Source organism: Hetaerina americana, unplaced genomic scaffold (assembly GCF_022747635.1).
Source record: "Hetaerina americana unplaced genomic scaffold, ioHetAmer1.1.p SCAF_33, whole genome shotgun sequence".
Classification (NCBI taxonomy): domain Eukaryota; kingdom Metazoa; phylum Arthropoda; class Insecta; order Odonata; family Calopterygidae; genus Hetaerina; species Hetaerina americana.
The window spans coordinates 2,901,194-2,917,905 of NW_027286908.1; the positions used below are offsets into that span (position 1 = coordinate 2,901,194).

The following is a 16,712-nucleotide window of genomic DNA, read 5'->3' on the forward strand; positions in this document are numbered from 1 at the left end:
ATTTCGTGTTTGAATGTGTATATATATATATATATATATATATATATATATATATATATATATATATATATATATATATATATATATATACACACACACACTGCAATCCACCGTCAGGGTGTGTGGCAGGGGTTGAATACACACCAGAATAATTTTACCCGAACATGACCATACCCCGGTCGAAATCTGTTATTATGATCCCCTATCGTTCGTGGAAAAAATGACATCTTAAATCTATCTGTTCTACACTTAACCTCTAATTTTACTAGCTTGATCTCTCCTACCGTACTACAATGGGGGTAATAAATAATACATTTAAAACGTCACTGCTAAAGAGACCTTCCAATTTATGTAAGAGCTTCAAATCTATAATTTTAACCTTCTCTCCGTGAGTGATTCCCAGCCTAGCTACTATGATATTTTGAATACGCTACTAAGTTTATCATAACAACGTTTTACAAATCTAGCTCCCCTACGCTGTACGCGATCCAATTCGGAAATTAACCCGGCTTCATTAGGATCCGCGTAATATAACATTTCTCTTTAACCTTTTCATCACATTTACTCAGTTCTATTCTAATAAATACCCTTAGCATAGTTTTAAGCTTAGGATTAGGTTTTCGATGGATCCAGGGACTACACTCCAGATTTTACACCTCGTTTTTACTCCTTTTAAGTCCAATAGCTTATGACACTAAATTTCCTCAAACCCCATAGCACATACTATTGTGGTAAATAAACCTTTTTAGCTCTTCCTACTTTCTACTTCCCCTTGAATTAATCCAAAACGTTAAATAATATGGCCTGCATTGTTGACCTTTTGAAGAGTAAGGTCAATCATTGTTGTGACGAATATATTTTGGGCTACTAGACAGGGCACATAATCCCAATGTTATTCCCACCGTGTGGTTTCCGGTTTCCACCCACACCCCGGCCAATTGCCTCTCCCACATTTTCCCCTCTGTGTGTCTCTCTCTCACCCCCCCCTCTCACCCTGTCATCTGCCAGATTCAGTGGTTGAGTGCGTCATTCTCAAGTTGCACTCCTCTCTCTCTCTCTCTCTCTCTCTCTCTCTCTCTCCGTATTACTCAACGGGACGAGGACGGGAAGTTGGCGAGGGGGGGAGGGGCGGGGTTAATATGTGAAAGCGAAACTGAATCTGGGGAACGGAGGAATGAGTGACATTGGGGGGGAACTCTATAGTATATATATCTCTCTCTCCCCCCATCCTTCCCCGCTCCCTTTAGGGTTCTTCTTTCCGTGTATAGTACCCTCGTTTATTTGTATTAAAAAGCTCACTCTACTCTCCTCCATTACGCATCTCCCCTTCTCCCCCCTTGGGCCAAAAAAGAGCCCCATCTGTCATGCTCTTCCTTCCTCTGTCTTCATTGTCTCGTCTCTCGGATCTCTTTCCCGTCCCATTCTTTATCAACATGGTTGTACTAGAATGCTGAAACATACGGTATTGTAAGTTCGGATTCGACCATTAATAAAAAGTTAACTTTTTATATCCAGGCTTAATTCTTGGGTCGTAATTCTTCCAATTGCATCAATTTTGTAACCGAACTCGACCATGGTAACGAAAGAATAAACAATCCAGTTAGTATTATTTCCAAAATAGGAGCATTGCAATTGAATCAACAAATTCCCAGGTTACACTTTATTGAAGAGCAATTGTTCTCATCCCTTTATGATTTAAATTGAAAATAAACTCGTTTTTTACGTTGATTCTCATGATCGAATCGAAATCGGTTTTTAATGAATTCAAAACTTAACATATCAAGGTTAAGACACTTACGATTCGATTCAGTACAGAGCACATTGTGAACGACTACTGCATAAGGAATACCGAAATAGGAAGTGTAGACTCGATTAAACACTTGGGCGCGTTGCCCTTACACAAGACCTCTCGTGGAAGATCTACGAGGAATATGAGGACAAGCTAACAAAACAGCAGTGTTAATTGTATGAGATATAAAGTGAGTTGTATAGAGGAGCATTTTCTGCGGCCGTAGAATCACGGCGACTACGTTGTGAAAAAAGTGAATCTATAAAGTGAGATTATGTCGACAACTAACAGAAGTTTCAATTTTCTATTATAATTAGATTCTTAGAAAAAAAAATTAGGAGACCATAGAAATTGAAAACATTTCGCATGCACAATGGTACCTTTCAATCGACTCGGGTATGTTAGGGGGTAATCACACACAGATGTAATTTTTCCCACCAATGATTAGGAATCAAAATAACGTTGTCCGACCGCGCTAGGGGGAGGAAATATTTCGGGTCAGAAGTAGTCCGGTGTGTAATCACCCCTTGCCACACACCTTAGTGGTGGCTTGCAGGGTCCTAAAAAAATCTCAGACCTATCCTTAATATGCTGAACGGGAACGACGTTAAGTTTATTGACGAGTTTATATGTCGATATGAATAGCCCCGTTTTAGTCTATATAATTCCAATTTTTCAATTTAATCTATATTAAATAAGTTTTCATTTGTATCCGTACCTTATAAATTCTTCCTTATTAGAACTGAAAAAAATCTAAGAAAATTATATAAAAAATTTTGGTAAAACAAATACCCTCTTTTATTGAATTTTCCTGCGTCATTCCTATTTGATTTCACATTTTGAATTTTCCACCGCCTGAACCCCTCAGGCTCTAATGATATATAAATATAAATATATATATATATATATATATATATATATATATATATATATATATATATAAACCATAAACACAGTAATCAACCCGAAGGTCGGTTTAGTAGGTGATGGTAGAGATCACCCAGTACTAAGCCCTATACGGCGTGTGAAAATTCACACATCAGGGTAGGGGGGCCAGTTCCTTTCCCTGTGCCGGTTATGGTTTCCCAGAAAGACCTGGTACCCGAAAAATCATATATACATATACATATATGTGTGTGTGTGTGTATTAATATATATATATATATATATATGTATGTATATGTATATATATATATATGTATGTATATGTATATGTATATATATATATATATATATATATATATATATATAATATATATATATATATATATATATATATATATAACACTTTTTGAAAGTCTCACGGACGTGAATAATAATGTATAACACTTTTATAGTGAGTCTCTTTTTTGTGTGTTTCTGTGTTTTTGTCTGTGTCCACTAGTGCTAAGTGTTATACATTATATATATATATATATATATATATATATATATATAATATCCGAAATTCTTCCTTCCTGCCATACATCCTAGCTGTGGCTTGCCAAGTTACCATGCATAAATAGAAAAATAATTTTCTTCCTCCCACGGATAACATCACCGGCGACGCTTATCTCTCACGAGGTGATCCATTCGCCTATACAGAGTTTCAATAAACACACCCGCTAACACATATGGATTGTGATTATTTTTTCCTTTCATTTTTTGTCAATTTTGCATCAAAAAATCGTCTTCTTCAAAAATATTTCTGAATCTTTCGTAAAAATCCTGTTGCACCGAGTGAAGAGTCAGTCGGTGAGGGCGATCTATGCTCAAAATTTCGAATTTTCAGTCAGTTAAGAGATACGAAGTACGCAACTATGCCTTCTCTCGCCTGGTCAGGCTTATTTCCCCATTGGAGATAATCACAATCGGTCATGGAAATATTACTCCAATTACATGTCGCCATTCATATTTTTTCAGCGGAAAATGTCTATATATTCCATTGACATTCTCCGTCAACCTTTTCAAGGTTTATAATGAACACACGTGTTAGGACTCCAGTAAGCGAACTCGACCGAATTCGATACGAAATCCCTAATGCAGCAATTTGTGCTGCGGAAACATACTCTTAGGGATAAGTGGTTTGATAGTTAGTGAAGGGGTGTCGAAAGCTTAATACACAGATTGCCATTATATAACATGATGGTGAGTTAGTTAAACATAAACGGTTAGGTAGGAAATGCCAAAACAAACATTATCTCTGCGAATACAAGAAGTAGTACATGTACCCTACAATCCAGCGTTAGGGCATTAGGGTGTGTGGCAGGGGGTGATAACACACCACTAGTAGTAGTATTTAGGGGGAGGTGACCGACAGCTGAGGTTATATGCGCCATAGGGGATGGACAGGAAAGGATGAAGGGTGGAGAGAAACCCGGCGTCGGCATTACCTTACTCTTAACTAAAGGCACCAAGGGGTCCGCAGCTTAACTTCCCATCCGACGGACGGTTTACTCACACAAAGTTCCCTCCACAAAGCACCTCAAGTATGGATCGAGATACCTCTGAAAAATATTCAACACCGCCGGGATTTGAACCCGAGCCCTCTGGGTGGCAAGCCAGTACGATAGCCACCGCAACATCTCGATCACCCGATAACATACAATTTCAGGTGATTATGCAAAGAAAGAGAGGAGTAAGGGCTTAGTAGTGTTTTGTACCAGGGTTCCTAATAGACTTACCCTAAACCGATAGTCTTCTTCTAGCAATAAGTAAATGTTTTATACTTATTTGAAGATTACCAATATGGCTTATACTAAAGGAATCGGCGACAAGAAGGAAATATGCATTAGGTTTTCCCTATTAGGTCTTAACACAATGCGTTGAAGAAACTAAGTAAAACAATTGATTCCAGGTATAAAAAATAACAATGTCGTGTTTTTTGCACAAAAATAATTACAAACAAACTTCATTTCCAAATTAATTGGAGAGGACTTTAATTTATATAATTAAGTGTCTCTATGATGGAGTTGCCATTCCTTCAATTACCTAGGAGTTTGTTAAATACTTAAGTTTCCCTTTTGGGAAGATAGTATGACCCCAATGGATATGCGCCAGTAGGTTTATATGGCTTATGAAAGTTCAGCTTGAGTGAAATCGCGGATTTATGGCGACTCTAGGGATTAAAACTCTCCCAGGCTTAACTTTATTTAATGATCATTGCAAAGAGCGTAGTCTAATTTGCATTCATATATTAAGGATTATTCTAATATACGACGCAGGTTATCGCAATAAGGTCGCGCGCAATGATTTAAGTAGAAATAGAAACTAATTAATGGTATGCACTAATAATTTGAAAGCTCGTGTTTGCAACACACGCGCAAGCATGTATGTATGCACGCACATACACATATATGTGTATATATATATATATATATATATATATATATATATATATATGTATATATGTATATGTATATATATATATATATGTATGTATATATGTGTATATATATATATATATGTATATGTGTATATATATATATATATATATATATATATATATATATATATATATATATATATATATATATATATATATATATATATATATATATATATATATATATATATATATATATATATATATATATATATATATATATATATATACACATATTTATACATATATACGAGGGTCATCCGGAAAGTAGTACCCGTTCGTGAAATAAAGACACAAAAGTAAATATTAACAAACATAAAAAATTTTATTTGAAAGAGGATACTTTAAACTACTTCTCAACATAATCTCCAAGCAAATTAAGGCATTTGTCATAACGTGTGACAAGTTTCTGTATTCCTGCTGCATAGTCCTTCGCCGCCAGCTCATTGAGATACGCGAGGGACCCATCTTGCACAAATTTTTGCATAATGCAGATGGTGTTTAACAATTTCATGAACAATTGTTCGAGAAACATTGGGAAAATGCTCACAGATGTCATCAATTGTGACGCGCCGATCGTTCCTCACGAATTCGTCAACTGAGCTCACCAGTTGGTCTGTAATGACAGACGGTCTCTCCGAACGCTCATCGTCGTGTGTGTTACCCCTCCCCATGTTGAAGTTGCGACACCACCGCCGAACAGACGACTCGTCCATTACATTGTCTCCATACACCTCCTTTAATTGGCGATGAATATCACATGGGCGAACGTTTCTTGCATTGAGGAATTTAATCACTGCCCTCACTTCACAACTGGCGGCGTTCTCAATTTTTTTAAACATTGTAAACAATCACAGAAACAACACAGGCAATGCTAGCGTCACGCAACTTGGCTCAGAGAAGGCAGACAAGCCACTGAAGCTATCTGACCTCGTCCAGCGGCTACTCGCGTCGTCAGCACTTCATCGTCAGCGGCACGAACGGGTACTACTTTCCGGATGACCCTCGTACTTAATTTTAGTAGTTCTACATTACGTGACATTACTTCATTATATCTTCCGATGAAGACGGAGCTAAATTCCGTCGGAATGATCAAGAAATAACGTGTGAGTGATCTTTTTATGTGTTCTTATCTTTTTTGTTGCTGTCAAAGTTTGATATTCAACACTTCCGTGCTACTTCGACGAAATCATCTAAATATATATCTTTTTAATTTATTAGGTAATCTACCGGTTAAGGTAGGTTTTTGGATGGACATAATCACTAATTAAATAATTTGTGACCCCCAGCAAAACACAACATCCTACTCTACATCAGGTCCCTCTTTATCTCTGAGTACTTTCTTCCTCCCTTCATCCCGTCCAACATCCCTATCCTGTTCCTTCCCTTTCCCCGTTTGCCTAACATTCTCCCCTCAATTGCAGTCTTCAACATCCCGCTGCCGGTCAAAACCCCCTTCATCCTCTTTTCCTGCCTCCATATGATTTCTCCCAAAAATCCCCTCTCCTCGCCCACCATACCAATTACTTCCTCGTTTGTTTTCTTCTCTGCCCATTTCACCTTCTCCATTCTTCTCCACACCCACATTTCAAAAGCCTCCAATCTACGCGTATCCTCCTGCTTCAATGACCACGTTTCCGCGCCGTACATAGCTACGATCCATATGAAAGTTTTTACGAGTGTTTGTTTTTTTGTTACCTTTGTTTTGTTAATATTGATTCTCATCCCATACCTGTCGCACTGAATTTCCAATTCACTCAGCAATGCTTGCAACCCCTTGGCTGACTGACAAAATAAAGCATGGTCATTAGCAAACCTTACTGATTTTACGAATTCCCCGCCTACTTTCATTCCTACCTCCAGTTCTTCCCATGCCTCTTTAATCATTTCCTCTGCATACAGGTTGAACAGCAACGGTGATCTTTCCAACAGGAAAGAATGGAAAGTTATCGCTTACGTTGATCGAGTCAGTCCAGCTACCTTAGGATGGAGGAAATAATACTCAAAGAGTAGTACAACGTTTAAAATCTGCTTTTTTACAGTCTCAAAGACGAAGAATTGCTACGATACAGAATAGCACTACAATGTCGAATACGCTTCAGCAAACCATAATCCAATAACAAATAATTTCTGACTTCATATAATGCAAAATTATTTAACTTATCCTCTCTCTAATACGCCCTTAATCCAACATTCCCAGTAACTTTTTCTCACAAAGTTAAACATTGCATTAAAATGCAATATGCCCTGTGAATTGACATTCCCAGTCTATTTCGATACATCTATCTATCTAATTTTTATTCGTGGACAATATTTTCCCTTTGCTTCCAAATTATGATGCAGATCATTATTTAGTTTTGGGTGGCAATCAACAGCGTGGTTGGGGGCGTTAAAAGATGATTTCCGTTCGGGGAAAGAGGCTTTTCTTGAGAGGAATAAACGTTTACAAAGGCGCGGGGGAGTTAATGGAATATATCTTGACTGAAGTCACAAAGAAAAACCTTTAATACGAGAAATGCCAGAAACTGCGAGATATCCCGGGAGAGTAACTTTTAACTGAGGTATCCGCTAATATGTATTTCAATGCAAACATTCCAGAGGGTAAATATCATTCGTCTTGACCGGGATATCCCGGTCAAAGCTAATGGTTTTCACACTCTGAAATTGCGTGGATTAGTATGTTTCAGAAACATATTCGTCTAAGCAGAAGGGCAATCGTGCATTAGAGGCCTTAGAGATGTAGTTGTGGAGAGAGGAATGAAAAGAAACATGAAATGGACGGAAAAGTAAACAAAGAATGAACGCGGTGGAAAAAAGTGAACAAGGAATCGAACGCGGGCCCTCCGGTTCGTAGTCCAACGCTCTACTCCTGGAGTATCACGACCCCCAAATATATATATATATATATATATATATATATATATATATATATATATACACACATTATATTTTCACAAACATATATATATATATATATATATATATATATATATATCTATATATATATATATATATTACACTACTATTAATGATGTGGTGCCGGGAGCAAATATTCCACTTTTAATACTGTCAAGAAACATATTGATAATCATCCAAGTTACAAATTATTACCTTGGCGCTGTTATAAATAAATATGAATAAAATTTCACCGCTCGGTAGGTGCAATTATTTATGAATGGGTTAGTAAAATAATTCCGCGCTTGCGCGCGCACTTCGTGATTGTTAGTGAGTCGTTGGAAAGAGGGAGGTTGAGTGATTGCAGTAATTGTTGGGGAGAAAAATTTGGGGTGCGTTTTAGGGCGAAAATGTTGACGAGAGGATTGTGGGGCCGAATTAGGAGTGGTGGGGTGGAAGGGCATTTGTTGGGGATGATAGGGTACAAAGTGTTGGTGGCGGCTGGCTGGCTGGATGGCCAGAGAGCGAGTGACGTATGTGTACCCCCCTTTCCTCCCCCACCACCCTCTCAGCTAAAGGGTTTTTTTTCTATTTTTTTTATTTAACGGGATGACTCTCGTTGGATGCATCGGCAGGAAGGACTCCAAACGGCGACCCTTTTGACCGCGCAATCCCTGCTCTCGTGTGTCTAGGGGGTGAAAGGGGGGAGAGACCCCATATTCCCTCCCCCCCCCTCGACAATCACTTCAAGATCCGTTCCCCCGCTGGCAGGGAGCGAGTCACGGGTCGTTCTTGTCCCAAGCGGTGCCTAGGACAAACGCGTCCTCCGCCTTCCTTCTGTGTTCCCTCTGTGTGACTGTGAATGGATACCATTGCCTAAATGCCCGTTCGGCTCCTGGTGGTGTAAAAATAATACCCAATTGCCAGAAAGATAAAGAGAAAAACAATCTTGGATAGAAGTGTTGTGCAGTTACGTATTCATGTGAGACCAGAAGTCGTCGCACGCGGATATTAAAAAAAATACATCCAACGCCAGAAAAAACTTTTTTTTTTGGTGTCGTCAGGAAGAGGCCAAACCTGAAAGGATACGGCAATTTTAAGGAGGAAAGGGGCAAGAGATAAGGCCTTCCTGATGGATTCTGAGGATTCCGAAAGTTCTGTGAGTACATGCGATCTGTAACCATGGAAACACTTCCGGAAGCACCCATTGCCGTCTGTTGTCAATGGTTTCCTTCCTCCATTTTAGTCCATGAGATGACGTCACGCCGTGGTACGATATATTGCAAAATTTGTCTCCTGGTCTGATCACACGAGTCACGGCTCCGTTACGGACAATTCATCAAGTTCAGTCACGCTCTCGTATAATAAGTATCACACTTAATGCCTGGTTTTAGAAGTACGTGAAATCCGATCGTTAGTTTAAGTGAACGTTTAATGAGCTTGGAGATAACCGACAAATTATGTTAAAAAATAAGATTGCTCATTTGTGACTGTAAACATTTGGGCAATCGCAACATCGCCTGTCAGTTAATGAGCTGTTTAAACTTCGCTTGTTGTCATAAAACTAATATTTGGCCTTAAACATGAGGTGGAAGTAACCCTCAGTTTAATGTGACATTTTAAAGCCTCGCCTGAATCAGGTTCACTCCGCACTAAGGTTAAAGTAAATCACGCTCCGTCACGCAAATTCCATCACGTTCGGTCACACTCCCGTGTCATAATTGAATCACTCTAAATCAGGCTCTCTTCACTCCCTTTAAGGATGACACCCATTTTTCGCTACAATACCCCTATGAATATTCGATATTCATTGTTGTAATGTGGACCCTGGATGTGAAAAATATCGAGATTATTTCTAAAATCGAGGAGTTAATAATTTGTCGAAATGCACTTGCATATATTGACTATAACTTCCGAGCGAAATTTTGAATATCGTTCTCATCGTGTATCGACGCATTATTTCTATCTTAAGGATGTTGCATCAATACCTAGGATATTTTATTTTCATAAACAATTCTATATTTTTATGGTCACAAGTGCACTATAAGGCGATGGCGAAACAGGGTCTTTCCGTGTTAGTATTCATAAAAATTTAAATTGAAAATCCAAGGTTTTTAATATCCTCTTAAGGCAGTGAATAACTTAACATTATAAGGATTATGGGTTAATGTTGCAGCTATAAAACATGTCATTATCGCAAAAAAACTGATATCATGCGCGGAAATAGTTATAATTGCAGTGATGGTGTTAACATAACAACACCTGGCCCCCTCCATTTAAATGATATTAATTAATTTGACAGAAAAAACTGCCGAAATCAAATAGTTTTAAAAATATTGGCGTCTCAGAATAAGTCTAAAATAAGTTTTATAAAGCATTTCAAAAATTAATAGGAACACATTAAAGTTACTTAAAAAAACTCTATACTGACTTCTGTTTATAAAATATGGTTTTATGTATCTTAAATTAATTTCCTCGTTCGTCATTAACACATGAGCTAAGGGGACGCGATGACTCTGGCATTCTCGAACCTCTATGGTAGTTTTTTATTGAAAATGACCATGAAAATAATAATCAACCAGAAGGTCGGTTTGATAGAGTTCACCCAATATTAAATCCGAAATTCTCAAATCAGGTTAGGGTGGAAGAGAATTCCTTTCCCTGTGTCGGTTATGGTTTCCCAGGAAGATCTGGTACCCGAAAAATCACATAGCTTGGGTGGGTGGAGCTTAGGGTGCCCAGAGTGGCAATTTAGGTACTCGAACCCCGGACCGTACGATCAGCAGTTCAAAGCTCTACCCCTGGACTACCGCGATCCGTGTTTCAAAAATATTTTTTTAACTTAAATTAATATCAGTAATTCTGATATTACGGGCGCTAACGTTTAACAGCAATTTCCTCCCGAACGCTTACTGCATCAGGAATACCAATTAGGTATTCACGACCCTCATTCACGACCACTCCTGGGTGAAATATAAACAAGGAATATAAGGACAGGCTAACAAAAAATTGGGATTAATTACATGAGTACTGGGTAAATGTGATGAAAAGGACGTAGTCCAGAAAGTAACTTACGTTTTGAAATAAAATATGAACCTATAAACGAGACAAAGTTTTACTATGTAAATTTGAAAAGGCACATTCTTAAGCTATTTTTCCTACGTAGTTGTCATTCTTAACGATACATAAACTTTTAAATTCCGTCTTTGAAGAAATCTGTCGCTTTAAATTTTAACCACTTGCTTGTAAAATTGCGTCACTGTCAAAGGTTGCAAGCTACGACTACCGAGAGATCCGTGATCGTAATTCGGCGGTTGTCACGAATTTTTCCGTAGAATTTCACCGCCAGTTCATCTGTCACAAGGCTTAGCCGACCACTACGGTCAACGTCGAGAACATTGGTGCTGTGGCCATTTTTATACTGAATGCACCACCAATGCACACTCCGTCTTCACTCATTATTCTGTCTCCGTACACTTCACAAAGTCGCCCATGAATTAAAATTGGGATGTGGTATAAGTATAAACCTAATCACAGAACGCACTTAACAATTCACGGGATTTTCCAATGCAGCGCACATTTTAACAGTTCGCAATGAGCAAAGTAGAAGAGCCCTCAGTCTGTGCACTACCACTGTAGGATGCGTACTGAGTGTATGGGCATTTGGACACCAAGGTGGTGGCTCTAGCCCTACCCACTGCCACGCTAGGCCGAAACGTTGGTTACTCTATAGTCGGCCGTCGTATTTCAAATTTAACTTTATGCTAGAAGTTGATAAATTGGTCAATCGCAACGAATTTGTAATGCCCACGTAGATTAGCATGTGTGTTTGTTGCATGTGAGTGTGTGTGTGTGTAAGGCTAACACGTATTCGAGTTTATTTATGAGTTATTAATTGCGCCTGTATTATTGTTGGTACCCTAAACACCCTCCGCTATACGCCATGACGACGACCTGATGGGTATTGTTTGGATATTCTTAAAGCCAATACATGCGTCAGACCCCCACCAACACCACGAAGCTCAACTGTCTCGACGTCCGAGTTATTGGTAGGGACGACGGTCAACGAAGGACGTAGGGCTGTCGATTGTGGTGGAATCAAGTGGACGCTATTTGGGAGTGGTCAGTGTCCGATTGATGGCTGACCAGACACAAGCGTGAGTGGGGGATTACTGTATCACCCCAGAAGAAGCCAAAGACCCAAGCGTTTTAAATGGCATGAGGGAGGGATTTGATCAATTAGGCTTAATATCTCTGCCCTCTTTGCAAAGGTCAAGCAACCTCTACTCATGGTTCATTACTACTCTCTTGTAAGGACGCAATGAGTACAAAAAGTGTTTCAAGGATATGGAATTTCCATATCGTTTTTCCCGAGTATGAATCATCTGTAAAGTTAAAATTCAACGTAGATTCTAATGGAAGACCACAAATAAAATAAACCACATTTATCAATCAACCCGAAGGTTGTTTTGACAGGCCAGTGTAGAACTTCGAATAGTACTAGGCCATTCCTGACCTGTAAAAGTCAAGAATAAGGGGTGGGGCACTTATATATTCTCTTCGTCACCAATGGTTTCCCAGGAATATCTGGTACCCGAAAAAAAAATCACAAATTAAATAATTTGTGACCCCTAGCAAAACACAACATCCTACTCTACATCAGGTCCCTCTTCATCTCTGAGTACTTTCTTCCTCCCTTCATCCCGTCCAACATCCCTATCCTATTCCTTCCCTTTCCTCGTTTGCCTAACATTCTCCCCTCAATTACAGTCTTCAGCATCCCGCTGCCGGTCAATACCCCCTTCATCCACTTTTCCTGCCTCCATATGATTTCTCCCAACAAAACCCTCTATTCGCCCACCACACCAAGTACTTCCTCGTTTGTTTTCCTTTCGGTTCATTTCACCTTCTCCACACCCACATTTCAAAAGCCTCCAATCTCTCGGTCAAGGAAATACTTGTGATCTTACGCTTGTGATCTGCTTGATTCCCCCTTTCCTACCTCTCCCTGTATGTAATATGCTTAAAAATTTTTTCAATTGCGTTTTTAAGTCTAAATTTGAATTTATTGATTCATAGCAATCTAGGATGCATTTATATGCATATTAATGTGGTTCAAGTTGTAAATTGTGGGATTAGCTCCCGAAATATTTTGATAAATATCTTGTTGGGATGGATTTCACGTAGAAATATATTCAATCGATATAATTTCCTTTCCCAAACTTGAAAACTTTCATAGCAACCATGATTCAAGATTAACCGTGCGCCATCAGTAAGTTCGTATTTTATGAATTGTCTTTTAGCAGTAATCGGCCTGCAAAAAGCCCAATCCATTATCGAATTTTGGTCAATGATAAAAACATTTTTGTTGGTTATACGCAAAGCTAACTAGAGAAAGTGAAATTTTTCAGCTACTTGGGTAGCAATATTACTTGGGATGAAAGAATTTTGTCCGACATCAAACGAAGAATAGCTCAAGCTGCGACCCGAGGTTATAAACAAGGAAGCAGTTCCTGAAGACGTTCCTATGGAGCATGGCACTCTACGGTTCAGATACATGGAACATTGGAAAAGTGGACCAGCGAAGACGAGGAGAAGCCTTGGAAACGTGGTGTGCTTAACAGAAGAGGAATGAGGAAGTATACATAAGATTAAGATGGGGAAAGAGAACCATATCGAGAGAACTGTGCGGGAAAGAAAAAGAAATAGTAGATGAATTGAATACACACTGAGGCACAATGGATCAGTAAGAAATATGATACTAAAAGGGAAGAAAATTGAAGGGGCGATCACGTAAAGGATCAAAAAGAGACTAGTGCACTTGCTCAAATTAATAATGACGTATTATCATGAGAATCTATGAGGGGGTATAGAGAGAATTACAACAGTGAATATAGAAAGGTGGAGGGCTATAGTAAATTAGTATTAGGATTGAATAACTTGGTGTTGATATAACTCAAAAATAATGAAAGGATACGTTCTCACTCTATCCACTATGACGTATTTATCGCGTCACAAAATGGCGGATATTTGATTCGCAGCAAGAATTGCGATTCGCAGACCGGGAAGCGATCTACCTGATGATGTGCATTGTTTCGCGTGCAACGGGCGATAGAAGTCAAATATTCCGCCTGTAGTAAAATGCCTCTGGCCCGCGACGCTTTTCGAAACCGGGAATGCCAGCGGGCACGCGTGGAGGCTAAAATGTAAAAAAAAGATAACATTCCTGTTTCCCTTCTCTTGCTCCTCTCCCCCCCCCCCCTTTCCCCCCATCCGTAAACCTCGGGGCATTGGGTCACGGATTGCACAAGAGGGAGGAAGAAGAGAGAGGCCTTGGAGGATACGGGGGTGGGACGATGGGGGGGTTAGTGGAGGCAGACTTTCTGTTTCGCAACGTCAGCTGCTTCGTCTGCACGAGCAGGTGAAATCCTCACCCACGCAGCGATCCCCGTCAATCGCTTCGATCGAGCGGCGAACTCATTTTGAGGAAAACGAAGCGATAAACAAAACTCTTAAAAATACGTAATAGCGGAAATAGAAGAGGGGGGGGCGTTCTCATGTTTCACAACACGTTGGAGGGCACGAATCAGAGCACGCGGAACGCTACGCTTTTCTAGGACACATTTCAGACGTAAACTAGCGACGTGGCAAACACGTGGCCAAATCAATTAGACGAAGAAAACGATCGCGCGCTTTTGTTAGGCTGTCTGCATTGGCGCGAAGTCATTTTATAGGTCGTTGTTGAAAATGGGAGGAGAGAAACCTGGCGTTATCCTTTAATGAAATGCTCCTAAGGGGTCACACAACTTAACGTCCCATCCGACGGACGGTGTACTCATCTATAGTGCTCTACATATAGCAGCATCCTTCGTACGGTACGGCACACCACTAAAAAATCCTGCTACCCTCAGAATTTGAACTATTGCCCATGGAGTGGATAGCCAGCACCCTAGCTGCACTCCACCGGCAAGTCCTCCCTCACTGAACCATTATGTAAGGTATGGTTTGAGAATCCATCGTAGCAAAAAGAAGTTGTGAAGAGAATTCCTTGATCAAAAAATATAAATTAAGTCAGAACAACTATTCCAGGTGGAATTTTTCGTACAAACAAACGGCTTCAAAGATATTGTGGTAAATATAGGAAGGCCATTAATATAATTACTGCTTTAAGTAAAATTGAATACTTATACATAATATGAGGTGATGGGAACATTGAATCAAGAAGGCGGCAGGGAATACATTGTTACGGAGCGTGGCTTTTCAAATTTCTCCGTAACTTTGTCTTTTAGGCAAGAGGGTTGAGATAGTTTGAAGTATTTAAGATGCGGGCGCGGAGAAAACTGGTGAATACAGGTATACAATCCCACGGATACTTCGACTTGACGGGCCGATGCTCTTTAGCGCTCACGGAACTCTCGAGAGCCTTCTCTTGCGGGGATCGAGATGGTTCGGTGGCTAACGTACTGGGTTCCCACCCATAGGCCCCGGGTTCGAATTCCAGCGGTGGCACATATTTTTCAGTAGTATCCTGATTCCAGCATGAGTTGTTTTGTGGAGGGAACTTTGGGTGAGTACGCCGTCCGTCGAATGGGATGTTAAGCTAATGATCCCTTGGCGCCTTTCGATAAGAGTAGGCTAACGCCCACGCAGAGTTTCCCTCACCCTTCATCCTTTTCTGCCCATCCCTAATTGTGACAATGATCTCAGCTGTCGGTCGCCTCCCCTAAAACTAACTAACCCTTCTCTTCCTTGATAAATGTGGTCTGACCACCATAAACATTTGGAATACGTGTGAGTTTCTTTCTTGTGTGTTCCTGTTTTTGTTCGCTAGTGCTATCTTGGTGTACATTGTTATTCACATCTGTGGGACTTTCACATAAGATATATTATTCTTAAGAAATCTACCATTAAAGTTAGGTTTTGGATGGACACAACTGCCAAATAAATGTTTTGTGTATCCTGACAAAACACAATCCCCCAACCTACCCTACATCAAGTCCCTCTTCATCTCTGAGTACTTCATTCCTCCCTTCATCCCGTCAAACATCCCTTTCCTGCTCCTTCCCTTTCCTCTTTTGCCTAACATTCTGCCCTCTATTACAGTCTTCAACATCCCGTTACCGGTCACTACCCCCTTCAGCCACTTTTCCTGCCTCCATAGGATTTCTCCAAACCAACCCCTCTCTTCGCCCACCATACCAAGTACTTCCTCGTTTGTCTTCTTCTCTGTCCATTTCACCTTCTCCATTCTTCTCCACACCCACATTTCAAAAGCCTCCAATATACTTCTATCATCCTGCTTTAATAATCATTTTTCCGCGTCGTACATAACTACGCTCCTTATCAAAGCTTTTACGAGTCTTTTCTTAATATCCTTACTCAACGTCCCTGTCATCAACTCCCTCCTCCTTGTGAAAGCCTCTTTGCCTAGCACAATTCTTCTCGTTACGTTCCTACAACGTTGCCCATGTGGGTCCCAAACACTCCCGAGACACGTTAACTGTTTTACCTGTCCTAGTTTTTACCCTCTTATTTTACTGCTTAGCTTAGCCTTTTTCCTCCTGGGAAATCGCATTACCTTTATTTTATTTTTATTTATTCTTCACCCATATCTTTGTAAAGCACTAAATTTCCAATTCACTCAGCTATGCTTGCAACCTCTTA

The 16,712-nt window shown here is 39.8% G+C and overlaps 1 protein-coding gene across 5 annotated transcripts in view; it reads left to right on the top strand.

The window, feature by feature from the left end:
* Positions 1-16,712, top strand: part of LOC139691375 (rho GTPase-activating protein 15-like) — a 1,001,962-nt gene that overhangs the window by 304,872 nt on the left and 680,378 nt on the right. The window contains exon 1 of one of the 5 annotated variants that reach the window (XM_071589172.1): positions 9,120-9,207. The exons of the other annotated variants lie outside the window; for them this stretch is intronic. Within the exon in view, the coding sequence (XP_071445273.1) occupies positions 9,181-9,207 (27 nt within the window). The 5' untranslated portion in view covers positions 9,120-9,180. Of the gene's footprint in view, positions 1-9,119; positions 9,208-16,712 lie in introns of those variants that run through there. 5 annotated transcript variants of the gene reach the window in all.